This window comes from Heptranchias perlo, chromosome 32 (genome assembly GCF_035084215.1).
Source record: "Heptranchias perlo isolate sHepPer1 chromosome 32, sHepPer1.hap1, whole genome shotgun sequence".
Lineage (NCBI taxonomy): Eukaryota > Metazoa > Chordata > Chondrichthyes > Hexanchiformes > Hexanchidae > Heptranchias > Heptranchias perlo.
In genome coordinates, this window is record NC_090356.1 from 17,622,177 (window position 1) to 17,637,399 (window position 15,223).

The 15,223-nt window shown below is 43.3% G+C and overlaps 1 protein-coding gene across 4 annotated transcripts in view; it reads left to right on the plus strand.

Annotated features, from left to right (window-relative positions):
* The first annotated feature begins 227 nt into the window (after positions 1-227).
* Positions 228-15,223, plus strand: part of tmco4 (transmembrane and coiled-coil domains 4) — a 78,140-nt gene continuing 63,144 nt past the window's right edge. For 2 of the 4 annotated variants that reach the window (XM_067970499.1, XM_067970502.1), the window contains exons 1-4: positions 591-671; positions 5,545-5,728; positions 7,456-7,630; positions 7,821-7,848. In XM_067970499.1, coding sequence (XP_067826600.1) covers positions 5,598-5,728; positions 7,456-7,630; positions 7,821-7,848 — 334 coding nt within the window. In that variant the 5' untranslated portion in view covers positions 591-671; positions 5,545-5,597. Of the gene's footprint in view, positions 318-590; positions 672-5,026; positions 5,140-5,544; positions 5,729-7,455; positions 7,631-7,820; positions 7,849-15,223 lie in introns of those variants that run through there. The other 2 variants (XM_067970501.1, XM_067970500.1) reach the window with 2 other exon arrangements.

Sequence of the window (15,223 nt, forward strand, 5' to 3'; positions counted from 1 at the left end):
GTTATGCACCCATTAGTCTTCTCCTGTATATAAGGACAAATTAACTTGTTCTCTTGCTCCGGTGACCTTAAATGGGGTAACACCCTTGTTTCCTTTCATTGAATCCTTTGGAATGCCTTTTTGTAAGCACCCTGGGTTAGGGAGGGGCGATTCAGCCAGGGTTCCCCCTCCTGATCACTATGCAGTGACTCCTGCTCAAAAGTGCATGCGTGTAAGGACGTGCAGTGAAGATGGGATCCGAGGAAAGTGATGCTCTCCACAGTCGAATATCCCGCTGGCAGTAATTGCCCAGACGCACCCATGAACATTAGGCTGAGGTACGGAAAGGTGGACAGTGCTCATGGAAACCCTACGCCAACAAGAGTCAGCACTTTCGGAGGAGGAGGCGAATTGGAGGAAAGGATCAGAATTATGTTTATTGTTAAATAAATGAGTCTTTAATGAATTAAACCTGCGCGTGCGTTAGGTTTGGCCGCGGCAGTTGGTGTTTATTTCCTTGTTTTGCTGCAATTTATATTGTACAAGTCACACTTCTCCAGGCTGGTGCACGGTGCAGGTTCCGCGCGCTCCCGCTCCCGCTCGATACGTAGGTGCGCGCTCTCGCTTGGTGACCGTAACCGGCGGCGTGAAACTAGAGGCCGATCCCGGACCGTGGACCCGGCTTCCTGCAGGTAATTGGCGCCGCCCTACGCATCGGGCCTCCTGCGGCATTTCCTACCTCAGCCTGGGGCAGCGGCCTGGCTCCGCTCCGAGTTTGCGGCTGTCTCAGCTAGGCCTCAGGCGGTACCCAGGCCGAAGCGGCGCCTCTACCCCAACAACTAAACCGCCTTTGTACCGGAAGCTGTGACAGGAAAGACGGAGCGAAACAGTTATTAACTGGTTGCTACTGTGGGGCGTAAATACCCAGAATAGTACCCGTCCCTTCACACATATAAATACTCAGTCATAGTTGCCATGGCTTCGTGGCTGGCACTCTGGCCTCTGAGTCAGAAGGTTGTGGGTTTAAGTCCCACTCCAGAGACTTGAGCACAAACTTTAGGCTGACACTTCAGTGCATTACTGAGGGAGTGCTGCCTGGTTGGAGGTGCTGTCTTTTGGATGAGACTTTAAACCACTGTCCTCTCAGGTGGATGTAAAAGATCCCATGGCACTCTTTTTGAAGAAGAGCAGGGGAGTTCTCCTCTGGGCAATATTTATCACTCAACCAACATAATTGAAACAGATTATCTGATCATTATCGCATTGCTGTTTGTAGGACTTTAATATGTGCAAATTGGCTGCTTTGTTCCCTACATTAAAACAGTGACTACACTTCAAAAAAAAACTTAATTGGCTGTAAAGTGCTTTGGGATGTCCTGAAGTTGTAAAAGGCAGTTATATAATCAGAATAATACCCACTCTTTCTGTATTTACCTGTGGGGGAGAGTAATACCTGCTTACACTTGAGTAAATACTCTACCTGAAATAATATCTACTCTCCACCTGGTAAATATCCTGCAAAATAACTGTCCCCTCAGCCAGAATAATAGTTGCCCTCATCTGGGTTAATTATCCAGAATAATACAAACCCCCTTGGTAAATGCACAAAGCAATAATTCTCCCTGGGCAAATCCAAAGAGTGGTGCCCCTGCAGGGCAAATACCCAACTAATACCATTTCCTGCTGAACTGGTGACCATTGGGTCCAAATCTGAGTAGGATTTTGTTTCTACAAATAGGTTCTAGGTCCAGTGGCAGGAGAAGTCTTGGGCTTCACTGACTGCTCTGACCTCAATCACTTACAGTATCCAGTGTGGAGCACAGTGCATCACAAATGACCAAATATGTATTGTGTGTTCTTGCTGGCACCAAAATTTATTGTGAAACTAATGTATACAATGAATCAGGTTGACAGACTGTGACTAGTGGGGTACCGCAGGGATCGGTGCTTGGGCCCCAGCTATTCACAATCTGTGTCAATGATTTGGATGAGGGGACCAAATGTAATATTTCCAAGTTTGCTGATGACACATAACTAGGTGGGAATGTGAGTTGTGAGGAGGATGCAAAGAGGCTTCCAGGGGCTATAGACAGGCTAAGTGAGTGGGCAAGAACATGGCAGATGGAATATAATGTGGAAAAATGTGAAGTTATCCACTTTGGTCAGAAAAACAGAAATGCAGAGTATTTTTTAAATGGTGAGAGAATGGGAAATATTGATGTTCAAAGGGACCTGGGTGTCCTTGTACATGAATCACTGAAAGCTAACATGCAGGTGCAGCAAGCAGTTAGGAAGGCAAATGGTATGTTGGCCTTTATTACAAGAGAATTTGAGTACAGGAGTAAAGATGTTTTACTGCAATTATATAGGGCCTTGGTGAGACCGCACCTGGAGTATTGTGTACAATCTTGGTCTCCTAACCTAAGAAAGGATATACTTGCCATAGAGGGAGTGCAACGAAGGTTCACCAGACTGACTCCTTGGATGGCGGGATTGTTTTTTCTTTATTCGTTCGTGGGATGTGGGTGTCACTGGCATGGCCAGCATTTATTGCCCATCCCTAATTGCCCTTGAGAAGGTGGTGGTGAGCCGCCGCCTTGAACCGCTGCAGTCCGTGGTGAAGGTTCTCCCAGCATGAGGAGAGATTGAGTAAACTAGGCCCGTATTCTCTAGAGTTTAGAAGAATGAGAGATGATCTCATTGAAATATACAAAATTCTTACAGGGCTTGATGCAGGGAGGATGTTTCCCCTGGCTGGGGAGTCTAGAATCAGGGGTCACAGTCTCAGAATAAGGGGTGGCCATTTAGGACTGAGATGAGGAGAAATTTATTCACTGAGGGTGGTGAATCTTTGGAATTCTGTACCCCAGAGGGCTGTGGAGGCTGAGGCATTGAGTACATTCAAAACAGAGATCAATAGACTTCTAGATATTAAAGGCATCAAGGGATATGGGGATGGTGCAGGAAAATGACGTTGAGGTAGAAGATCACCCATGATCTTGTTGAATGGTGGAGCAGGCTCGAGGGGCCGGATGGCCTACCCCTGCTCCTATTTCTTATGTTCTTATCTTCCTTTTTTGATCCAACTCATTTGCAAGGGATGACCGAGTGCAAAAGCAAAATCATTTGTGTGTTTCTTTAAATTTATAAGCAAGCTGACAACAATTTAGCTTTGAAACTTTCTGCTGAAACCACCATTTTAGGAAAACAAGATCTCATGTTGTATAGCCAGAGGGACAGAGCATAGGAGCTAGAGTAATAGTGAGCTTTATAAAGCATTGGCTTGTCTTCATCTTGAGTGCTGCGTACAGTCAATGGGTTAATAATGAGCTTGTATAGAGTATTGACTTGGACAACAAGGCGAGCTTTAGAGTAGTCAAGTCTGGAGGCAACAAATGCATGCCTAACAGTTTCAGAGCAGAGGTGGAAGTTGGTGATGGATAGCATGTTTGGTTTGAAGCTCAATTCAGGTTGAACAGGACGTCAAGCTTGTGAGTCATATGATTCTGCCTGAGACGGGAGGTGGTGAAAGATTAAAGCTAGATGTCAACACGTACATGCAAAAGCTGACCCCGTGCCTATGGTTGATGTCATCAAGGGTCAGCATGTGGATAAGGATGTACCAAAATTACAGCTGCAGAATAACAGAGTAACTTATACACACATGCAAATTGTATACTAGATTTTATGAAAATACAAGTAAGGATTTACCAATCCGAGAAAACCTTGCCCTCCTATTCTGCTTTCTTCTATGTAACTTGTTCACGTCAGCCCTTTGCCCTTTCTCAGTTGGCTGAAATCACTTCCTATCATGCGACAAGTAATTTGTTTTGGGGATTCTATTCGGTTTCATTCCTATTCTACTGCTTGGTGATGGAGCCTCCATCTTTCCACATCTTTAACAATGGAGTGTCATAAGCTTTAGGGAGGTCTAGCAGACCCAATGTCACAATACAGTACTAAAAGTGTCAGCCCTGGCTCAGTGGTAGCACTCTGGTCTCTGGGTCAGAATGTCGTGGGTTCAAGCCCCACCCCAGAGACTTGAGCGCAGTATTGAGGGAGTGCTGCACTGTCGGAGGTGCCGTCTTTCGGTCCAGGTCCAGTCTGCCCTCTCAGGTGGAGATAAAAAATCCCATGGCACTATTCGAAGATGATCAGGGGAGTTCTTCCAGCATCCTGGCCAATATTTATCCCTGAACCGACATCACTAAGACAGATTATCTGGTCATTATCTCATTGGCTGTTACGTTACAACAGTGATTATATTTCAAAAGTATTTAATTGGTTGTAAAACACTTTGGGATGTCCTGAGATCATGCAAGGCATTATGTAGAAAATGCTGTTCAAAACAAGATTTAGAGCTCCACAACGCAGGTGGAACTGAATTATTATGCAAGTACTTTCTTCTAAGTTATCTATGAGCTTCTAGTACTGATCTAGTACCTAGGCGGGTGGTGGTCCATGGTCCAGTTAATGTTGTTTGAAATCAGTGTGAAACAGTCCATCAAGTAAAACTCATGTGGTCTCTTGAACTGGGGGGTTGGTCACAACCAGTAAAATAAATGCAGATGGGGGCTCTGTGAATTCTGGATCTTCAACTATTCAACTGAGTACACTTTAACATCTGTTATGGGAGACTTGTCCTCAAGCTTCCTCCCTACCCTGCAGCTCATTTGAGTTAGTGTATCAAGCAAACAATCCCCTGCCTCTGTGTCAGGAGCCTTTCTGTGTTATTAGAATGGTCACTTGCTGTATGATTGTACACAGAAACTACATGGGGAAATGTCGCAAACTCAGATTTCTTAAGTCACAGCAGTTAATGAAAAAACTAGTCTTGCTCTAGTTTGGGAGCCAGAATAATTCCGTTCCACCTGCATTGTGGAGCTCTAAATCTTGTTTTGAACAGCATTTTCTACAATTGGATCATATGTCATACTTCGCTGCAGGGTGAGTATGCATTTGAAGGTCACAACCTACACGTAAGGTTAATGAATAACACTGCGTGCTGTATTTTTCACAGCCTCAAGTTTGAGGAACATTGTAAGAAGTTGTTCCTGTTTTCCTACTGAGATTTGTGTTACTGCAGTTTAGTGTGCATGCTGTCTAAACTCTATGAAAAATGTCAATACGGAACAATAGATACCTGGATCTAATTAGAAGGTATTGGTCTAATTGAGGAGTTCAGGTGACATTTTAAGCTCCAAGAACGAAGGTTGAGTCATTTATTACTGTTATCTGAGTCCTAAGATTAGATTTGAAAACACTCTGGAGTATTTGATATTTTCTGTAATATATAGTGTGAATTTCATGGGGTCCTTTTATTCTGTTTAAGGATAGCTGCTGACAACAAGAAACAGTCAGCATGGATGCTGTGGTGTGCATTGTCGATGTGTTCTACTACCTACACAGAACAACTAATGAGTGTGATTTATTGCCGCCAGCTTGTTGCAGAATAATAGTCAGGAAATAGTATGGTAGTTACTTCACTGTTTCTGCTGTTCTTGCTTTGCTCTTTATTTTTGTTATTTAATTTTTTTAAAATACATATTTTTCCTCTAACACCAGCTGAAAATGTCCATGCCACTGACCAGGACAGTGCAGCTCACAGCCCTGTGAAGATGAGCTGCTCAGGTGATGAGAAAGAGCCGCTGGAGTTGGTGGGTCGACTGCTGAGTGAACCAGGAAGGTTTGCATATGGCGGCCTATGCGGTGTTACGCTTTCATTGCTGTTTCCTGGAGGGGAACACAGGTTAGTACTCTGGTGTAAGATGCTAGCACTCAGCAGGTGTTAATACTGAATGATTGATTTCCACAACCACCATACACACAATTCCAGCAGGGATCACTGAATAGCAATCATTCGAGGGAACCCTGGCTGATTTTTTTTTTCTCTCCCAACCCTGGGGCACTAAGGTCAATTGTTGTAGCTCCACTGCTGTCCTAGCTGAGCTCAGGTAACTCAGTACAGACCTGGGATGCAACCTGAGAGTAGTCCATACGGGGCAGTACCAGATATTGAGCATTTGGGATCAGTTTCTGGTGGATTTGCATTTTGTGCATCTCCCTGCTACGATCATCTCCCTGCTACGATCATCTCCCTGCTACGATCATCTCCCTGCTACGATCATCTCCCTGCTACGATCATCTCCCTGCTACGATCATCTCCCTGCTACGATCATCTCCCTGCTACGAAGTATCTACAAAATTTGGAGATATTCTGAGCATGCTGATCAAGTATGATCCACAAACATGGGTTTGTGTGTGTACACTTGTGTACATTCATGGGTATGTTCATAAATGCTGAATGTCAGCTTTTCAACCCAGGTGTCAGCGTTTTACAAGAAAAATCAGCTTTTTTCACTGGCATTGGAGGTTATCAGTATTATCCAAGCAGATCATTTGGAATGTAAGACTGGAGCCTGTTAGAACCAGATAAGTTGAAGGATAAGACTGGAATCAATTAGATGGTACTTTCACTCATTGTTACCTAAATTTGAGGCAGAAAAAATTAGCTGAGCTGTAGGTTATGGGTGTGTTTATTTAGAGTTTGTCCCCAAAGAAATTTTATATATAACAAGCTTCTAAAATGCAGCTTCTAAAAACTTAATATTATCTTCAAAAGGCACTTTCTGGAGTATGTCCCGCTGTTGCCTTATGTGAAGTTTATTTTCTTTGATGCTGGTTGCAGCTGCTTTTTTGAGACGAGGTAATGTCTCCTGGTGTGAATGTATTAACTGCCTTTATTTGATCATTTCTGTCACTATACTTGTGCAATTGCCCCGGTTTGGAAATAAATAGAGAGTGGGATTGGAATGATATGTTTTTCTTGATTAGAAAATACTGAGATTTGCTTTCAGAATGACAGTAGGTTCCAAAATGCCATGAAATGTAGCTATTCAGTTGTCAAAATACAAAATGTTTGCAAGTATATCCCCACAGAAAATAATTCTCATACCTTCAGCAGTCACATCCCCCTTCAGTAATTTCCAACTGCTGCTAACTGTGCTTTTATGTACTATAATAAAAATGATGCAATGTTGGGTACGCTTGGAGCTTACATTATGACAAGCCCATGTCCCAAAGAACTTCCAGTTTTCACATACCATAGATCTATATTCAGAACTGTTATTGAGCTGTCTGCTTATTGTGGGGCTGTGTCAGTTTTTTTGAAGCTGTTAGGCTTTTGCTGGTTTTACATATTGGTATGTGTGTGATGCAGGTGTACATACATGAGTGTGAGTGCACACATGAATGTGTATGGATGCACATGTGCATTTCACACTAGTGAGTCAATGTACATGTGTATACATGCATGGGTGTTTGTGCGACTGCATGTATATAGGTGTGTCATTGTACATGTATACATGCATGGGTGTGTATTATGGGTGCACATATGTATACATGCATGTGCTAGGCAGTTTTATTTGCGAGTTGTGTTAAAGCAGGGTAACTAAATACATTTCTTTGGTTTTGTAGGCTGTTCAGAATGGAATTTATTGAAGGGCTTGTACAATGGTTGCAGCTTTCAGAATCTGTCTTGCCAGTCATGGAGGCCTTTGCCAATGGAATGGGAGGGGAAGGAACAGACACATTTGCCGACCTGCTGCTTGAAGAACCGGCTTTGAAGGACAGTCCAATCCTGATCACTCAGGTACACGTTCTATATCGCATCCTGGTGTGCTGTTGTGTCTTCTGTCCTTGCTTTGTAATTTCACTTGGTTTCTTGCAGTTCAATTGATGCTGCACATGTTTTTATGACAATTTCTGTGAAATATTTGCACATTTTGGAAAAACTTAAATATTCAACCTAATTTTATCACTTTGCTGTTCTTCCATTTCAGGATCTTGTTTCCTTTTCATTGAAAGATGGTGAGTTCTGGATTCTATAACTGTAAAAACAGAAAATGCTGGAAATGCACAACAGATAAATATAGTGTTATAACAGCCCTTCCCTTCCACCAATCAGATCAGTTAACCAGAGACCATAGTCATTACAGTCTAACTATTCAACCAATGGGATCCCAGAATCAGGAAGCATTCAGATCCTAGAACCATCTCTGTAATGTCATTTCTGATTTGTTCCATCGCAAAAATGACCAGCCACACCCTATCCACATTTTTCTGTATCATACAGCTGCCATGACAGTTCCTCACCCACCATGTTATATACCTTTTAATAATAAATCTCACATAATCAACACATAAAAATTCAGTAAATTCACAAATATGCCCATAAACTTCCTTATCCTAAATGATAATTGCTCCATTTCTCTTTCACCGTGTGAAATCAGCAGCCTCTTCTTGGGTATGCCCTTCCTTAGTAGCAGTTAGCACTATAACCATCCACCCACACCCCTGTACTCCAGGGCCTGGACCAAATCGGGCCTAATATCCTAAGGCCAAACGTCATGACCATATACCGCAGACATGGAATATACATTTGTTGATTATTCCATTGCCCTACAACGGTGATGTCTTGGAGGCAGCCCATGAGCGTCTTTGATCTGCCCTGCAAATCTCCTGATTCCCTTTTTAGCTTGTGTGGAAAGCCAACTTCAGCACCTTGAAGCCATTTAAAGTTCTTGGGCCTGGAGTATTGGAAATGGCTGCTCCCTGATTGTGGAGCGCTCCCTCCCGTCCTCCATGCTATGACATTCCCTCCCTCTTCCCGCGCTGCTTTAATATTGTTTTGGTGGATATCATCACCCAGAGCGCAGGATTCAATGGTGTCAAAATGATCACTAGTCAATGTTCTGAAGGTCCTTACTTAATCTCCGCAGCAAAAGTAATTTTGACTGGCAAATTCTGCCTCAGAAGCTCAGATTTCAATCAAGGTCAGTGAAGGCATCACAGGGTGAGGAGGGGATTTATTAAGAGCAACAAATCAGACCTTGTGGCATGAGCAGAACTCAAAGCAGCCAACTATTTTAAGGTTTCCATTTTTCTTGTTTTTTGTATTCAGCATTATGCTTTTCCCTTCTAAAGTGAATTTACATATGGGTTTAAAAAAACAAAAATGACAAACAAGGACCTGGCTAGGGGGAAAGGATGGGGGCATCGTATGTCTCACTTTTTTATGTATGGAGGTCTCAAATTTTATGTATGGGGCTTGTATTATTGCATAATCATATGTAGCCCACTCACTGGTTTTGACCCGTGTATCCAACTGCAGATGTTTGGAGATCTCTGCTCTACAGTACTTTTTCACTTGTTGGCCCTGTCTGCTCCTTGCTGTCCTGATCACGCCCTCTGTGAATTGACCTAGTACCGTGGCTATAGTCCAAGCTCCTGGGGCTTTACTCCCTCGGCCAGGGTCTAGGCCCAGTTAGGTACTGGCTATTCTATCACATAATCTGACCATGTTTCTCTTTGCCTGCCTCTTGATCTGTTACCATCAACTTCATTTAATAATCAGAGCGATAAAGGTTCAGGCTACCTGGCTTAGGCCTCATATTCTTCCCTGCGCCTTTACTGTGTTGAAGACGAGATCCATTATGCTGTCTGTTACTCTACAAACATATGAAAAGACAAACAAGAAAAGAGCATCAAGCCCGTTATTGCTCATCCTGTCCGTTAGACAGTATAACCTTGTGCACCACACTCCCAGCCTCTTGCTCATTCTTTCCCTGGATCTTGAAAACTGTGAAACTTCTTACCTCCCTCAGGTTTTTAAAGCTGAAGCTTGGTGTTACCGACTCATTAGTTCCTGATTTACCTCCTCTTCTTACCTTGGTGGTTTCCTGCAATATGGGTTTTGGTCCTGCACCTGGTTTCTAATAAAAAAATTGCAATTAATTTGCTTATTGTAGATTCATAAAATGCTTAGTATTCTGAGAATTATGTGGGTTGAGTTTTTATTTGTGTCTGAAATATTGAATTTCTTTGAGCACACTATGGGTTGGGATTGTTGTATTGCCATACTGCAAAACATTCCTGAATCAGGTCATCATTATTCATTGAAGAGCTTAATCTAAAGCCAGGGATGTGAACAGTGCAGCTGCTGTGTGCCTAGCCTCGGATGTTTTGCTGATGCAGAAAATTTCCAAAGTACAGATATAGTTTGTTACTCACCAGTCTGATTACAGGGGATTGTTTTCAGAGAATCATCATGATTGAGGAAGTAATTAACCTGGGAGGAGTTGAACAAAGTTCAGGATTCCAATAAATGGAGTTTTACATCGATACCATGAGAGTTTACTGACTCTCTAATGTTCCAAACCATTACCCAGTTCCTGATTTTAAATGAGCCACTTATTTCTTCAACCTTACATGTGACATTGAACAGAAATTCCATTACATGGGGAAAGAAAAGCTGTGAATGCTGCAAATCTGAAATAAAAACAAAAAATACCAGAAGTGCACAGAAGGTCTGTTAGCACTTGAAAAGAAAAGTTTATAGTTTGGGGCTTTGATGAAGGGTCACATGAAAGGTTCACCTGTCTTTTCCCTTGCAGATGCTGACCAACCTGCTGTGTAATTCCACCATTTTCTCAGTTTATTTTGGAAAGAATATTTTTTAACCACCTTCAGTGCTCTCCGTTCCTCTCCTGAAGGCATTGACTCCTTGCTTAGAGTACAGTTCTAAAGGTGCTAGCTGCCTTGCAGTACCTACCTCACTCAAGTGGCCATTCTTTGAGCCTATGCAGTGAGTTTTAGCAGGTCAGTTCACCCATGGGAGGGAGCATATCACAGCTAAGTCTTGTCCAGCTAGTGGCCATTTTCATGTGTGATCCCAGGCAGCAAGTGTAGCTAGGCTGTTTGAGCACAAAGGACACCGAAGCCAAATTCATCTTTCAGATAGTGGATATTGCGCCTCAGCTGATTCCTGAATAAACTTCTGCTGATCTGTAATACTATTTACTGATTCAATCCAAGGATTAGTGTGTGAGGCACTATTTCCATTTACTAATTCTACCCAGGAACAATATGCAAAGTAATAATCAAGTTTGTTGATTCAATCAAGAATAGCGTGTGAAGGAAATAATCCCATTTAGTGATTCCATTAGGAACAGGTTGCAAGGCAATAATCCCATCTACTGCTTCTAATACTGATTTTTTTTAAAAAAAATAAAATTCCACCCTTGCTGTGTACCTGCCAGGTACCTGAAGGCGCATAGCGCTTCTCAAGGATCTATCTTTGGCCCCCTTCTCTTGCTACTCTAAAAATGCTGACTTACCTCCCCTGATGGCCCAGTGGTTAAGGCAGTGAACAACTGAGCCACATACACCGCTAAGGTCTCAGGTTCAATTCCTGGTTTGTGCTGAGTTAGCTGATGTGGAAAATCAGTCAGTGTTTATCTTTATGATTTCTGTCTAGTGATCTCTAGTAGAAGTTAGTGCATGTGGACATCGGCTGAACAGGATTGGGCTTGGCCGATCGAATACTCTGTCCAGTCTCAAATATGAAGAATGACCACTTAAGGGAACTGGATGATGCAGTAGGTTAGATGCTGGCCTTTCACCTCTGACATTTACTGTATCTAATCTGTGCTGTGCCTGATCTGCATCTGACTCATGGGGGGGTAATTTTAACCCCCCAAGAACAGGTGAGTTGGGGACGAGTGGGCAGTAAAAGTGGTGGATTTTTGGAGCGGGACCGCATCCCGGCTCCAACGTGCCCACTTCCGGGTTTGACCCAGGTGTGTTTGGATGCCTGGAAGTCCCACCCCCACTTAAAGCTGACGGGCTGATACTTAAAGAGGCAATGTACCTCATTGTGATATCTGAGGTATTTAATTTTTTGTGTATTAAGGAAGACCTTACCTGTTTGGGTTTCCCATTGCTTCTTTCAGCTGACGTGAATCAGCAGGCGGGAAGGGCCGGATCCATGAGGTGAGTGCCTTTATTGCACTGCTTATGGGCCAGGAGGAGCAGGAGTTCTTCTTCCAGGCCCAACAAGCTCAACCGGAGCGACATGACCCTGCGATCAACCGATTTTTGCGTCCTATTATCTTTCTCTTTCCTCACCGCCACCCCCCCCCCCCCCCCCCCCTCTCCAAACAGCTCCCTTTCTGCCTCCTTGCTAAAATCATGCCCATGGTGTTCATGACCTGGGGGTAGCTGATATTCTATTTTGAGTATTCAGTATTTGTAAGTCACTAAGATCCGACATGGCCATGACAGACATGGGTGTTGTTTCTAAACTGGCATCCTAAATTCTGAATGAAATTACAATGTTGTAGTTATTGCTCCAAAGAGTCAATTGTTTTGTGTTTAATTATAGTTGTGAAAAATACATATTTTAGAGATCCCAAACCAATGAATCAAATAATTCATTCACTATCAGGATAAAACAACAACAACAATTTGCATTTATTTAGTGCCATTAACATAGTAAAACTTGTGGATACAGTTAGCCCCTGCTACGTTCCTTAGAAGTCCATTCCACACCACCTTCAGTTAGGGATAAGAAGGGAAGTCAGGGGGACCCTTTTTACCCAAAAAGTGATCAATTTGTGGAATAACTTCCATGGGAAGGTCATTGAAGCAGGCAGTATAAATGAGTTCAAGCGATAGTTAGATGGATTTGTGCAGAGTGATGCGCTTGTAAAATGTCCCAAGGCACTTCACAGGAGCTTTATCAAACCAAAATTGACACCAAGCCACATAAGGAAATATTAGGACAGGTGACGGTCAAAGAGGTAGGTTTTAAGGAGCGTCTTAAAGGAGTAAAGAGAGGCGGAGAGGTTTAGCAAGGGAATTCCAGAGCTTTGGGCCTACGCAGCTGAAGGCACAGCCGCCAATGGTGGAGCGATTAAAATCGGAGATGCGCAAGAGGCTAGAATTGGAGGAGCGCCGAGATCTCGGAGGGTAGTAGGACTGGAGGAGGCTACAGAGAAAGTGGGGTGAGGCCATAGAGGGATTTGAAAACCAGGATGAGAATTTATAAATCGAGGCGTTGCCAGACTGGGAACCAATGTAGGTTGGCGAACACAGGGTTGATGGGTGAACAGGACTTAGTGCGAGTTAGGATACGGGCAGCAGAGTTTCGGATGAGCTCAAGTTTGCAGAGGGTGCAAGTTGGGAGGCCGGCCAGGAGAGCATTGTAATAGTCGAGTCTAGACGTAAAATGAAAATGGATGAGGGATTCAGCAGCAGCTGAGCTGAGGCAGGGGCGGAGACTGGCGATGTTATGGAGATGGAAGTAGGCGGTCTTGGTAATGGAGCGAATTGGAGTCAGAAGCTCATCTCAGGGTCAAAAATGACGCCAAGGTTGTGAACGGTCATGTAACATCTTAGCTGTGTATCAGCAGGAGCTACTATTAACCCACTGCTACATTATAGTCGTCATGAAGCTGAGAATCATAAAATAGACAGGTGTGGTGAACTGGTATATGGATCACTTTCAGTGATATATGGAGACAGTGTCTGGTTCTTCTTAATGGTGTTCAAGTGTTAAGTGCTTTTTTGTTTTAATCAAGCAATCTCGGTGAAGGACCAAGATTGCTTGATTAAAACAAAAAAGAAGGTAAATCAGAAAGTAGTGATTTGGTGACACCAGGCTTGGATTTTAAAAGCCTGTAGGTTGTAGTAGGAAAGGAAAATTTAGGGAGGTGAGGAATTCCACAGTTTTAAGATGCGGAGAAAGAATGAATTGTGTTAGGAGATAATTCAATAAGTCTTGTTTTCAACAGGGTGAGGATGTAGGGAGGAGAAAGAGTAGGACTGGATATTTGAAACTTGAGGAACAAGAGAGAGAAATAGCATTTATACAAAGACATGAGATGATTACAGATATTCTTCATTGGTTCACATACCAAGCGTGAGGTAGCCTAAGCAATCAAAAAAATCAATGCCATTCTGTCTCTTTAGCAGACTCCTAGACTGGTATTGTGACACTGCCTCCCACATTGACATATGGGCCATGTTTTAGAATTTCTTTACAACACCCCCTCCCTCCCCTGTCAGCACCACCTACTATTATGCAGGAGAGAGGACAGATAAAACCCCTACAACCTTGCTATTCCTTCTTGTCTGTTGTCAGGGGTTGAGGAAGAGCAGTCCGAGCTATATTTCCTTGATTTTTGCCTGCACTCTGACTTCTCCCTCCCTGATTTTCACTTCCCTCCCTCAACCTCTGATTTTAGCTGCCTACCTGATTTTCACTCTGTGGGGAATCCTATGTGTTATATTTGGCACCTCCCCCAGGACTCAGCCCTCATTAGTGTGTCTGCTGATTTACTGGCAAGATCTTCCCCCCTGTCACTTATCTCCCCCCAAGTTTCAGTGGACAGATCTTTCAAATGGTTCCATACTGAGCAATACAGATCATGATTGCGCTGCCCAGTGTGACACCGAGCCACATAGACCAGGAGTGTGCTATCTGGTGTGGTACTCAGCCGGACAGACTAGGAATGTGCTACCTAGTACAACATTGAGCAATACAAACCATCCAATAGGGAATTCAGGAGAAACATCTCTACCAAGAGAGTGGTTAGAATGTGGAACTCGCTACCACAAGGAGTAGTTGAGGTGATCAGAATGGATGCATTTAAGGGGAAGCTAGATAAACACATATGGTTAGATGAAGTAGGGTGGGAGGAGGCTCATGGAGCATAAACACCGGCATAGACGATTTGGGCCAAATGGCCTGTTTCTGTGCTATACATTCTATGTAATGAGAGCACTACTCTGTGTGATACTGAAACACACAGACTAGGAGTGAGCTGCCTGGTGGTACCAAACCATACAAAGCAAGAGTACACTATCCACTGAGTGCTGAGCTATATTGACCAGGAATGTCACTGGTTCGATTGTCGGTCTCTGGGGGGTTCGCAACCTTGGTCGGGTAGCAGCTGGTGCTACAATTGGTCTTGGTGCCATTGGATTACGGAAGGGTTAAAATGAGCAATGAATTCTTGTCCCTGATAAATATCCAGTGACTTCTGGTGGAAAATGTCCGTGGACATTGGGTCAGAACAGGATCAAGCTTGGCGGTGATGTATTCCTGCTGTTAAATAGCCTGTGGAGACTGACTGTTTAGGCTCACATAAAAAATGATGAATAATTTGTGTGAGGTATTGCAGAACTGCCAGCCTCCACGGAACTGTACCCAGCTAGAATCAGCACCTTCGTGATGAGAGGAAGAAAATTGAAAAATAAACACACTACTCAGATGAAAGCAAAGTGCTCTCGTGTTTAAACAGAAAATTAAACCAGCTGAAACTAAATAAACTTTATTTGCTGTAGTTCCTTTTTCAAACTGTGCAAGTTAAATATTTGTGGTGCATGAGCTGTAAAGTTT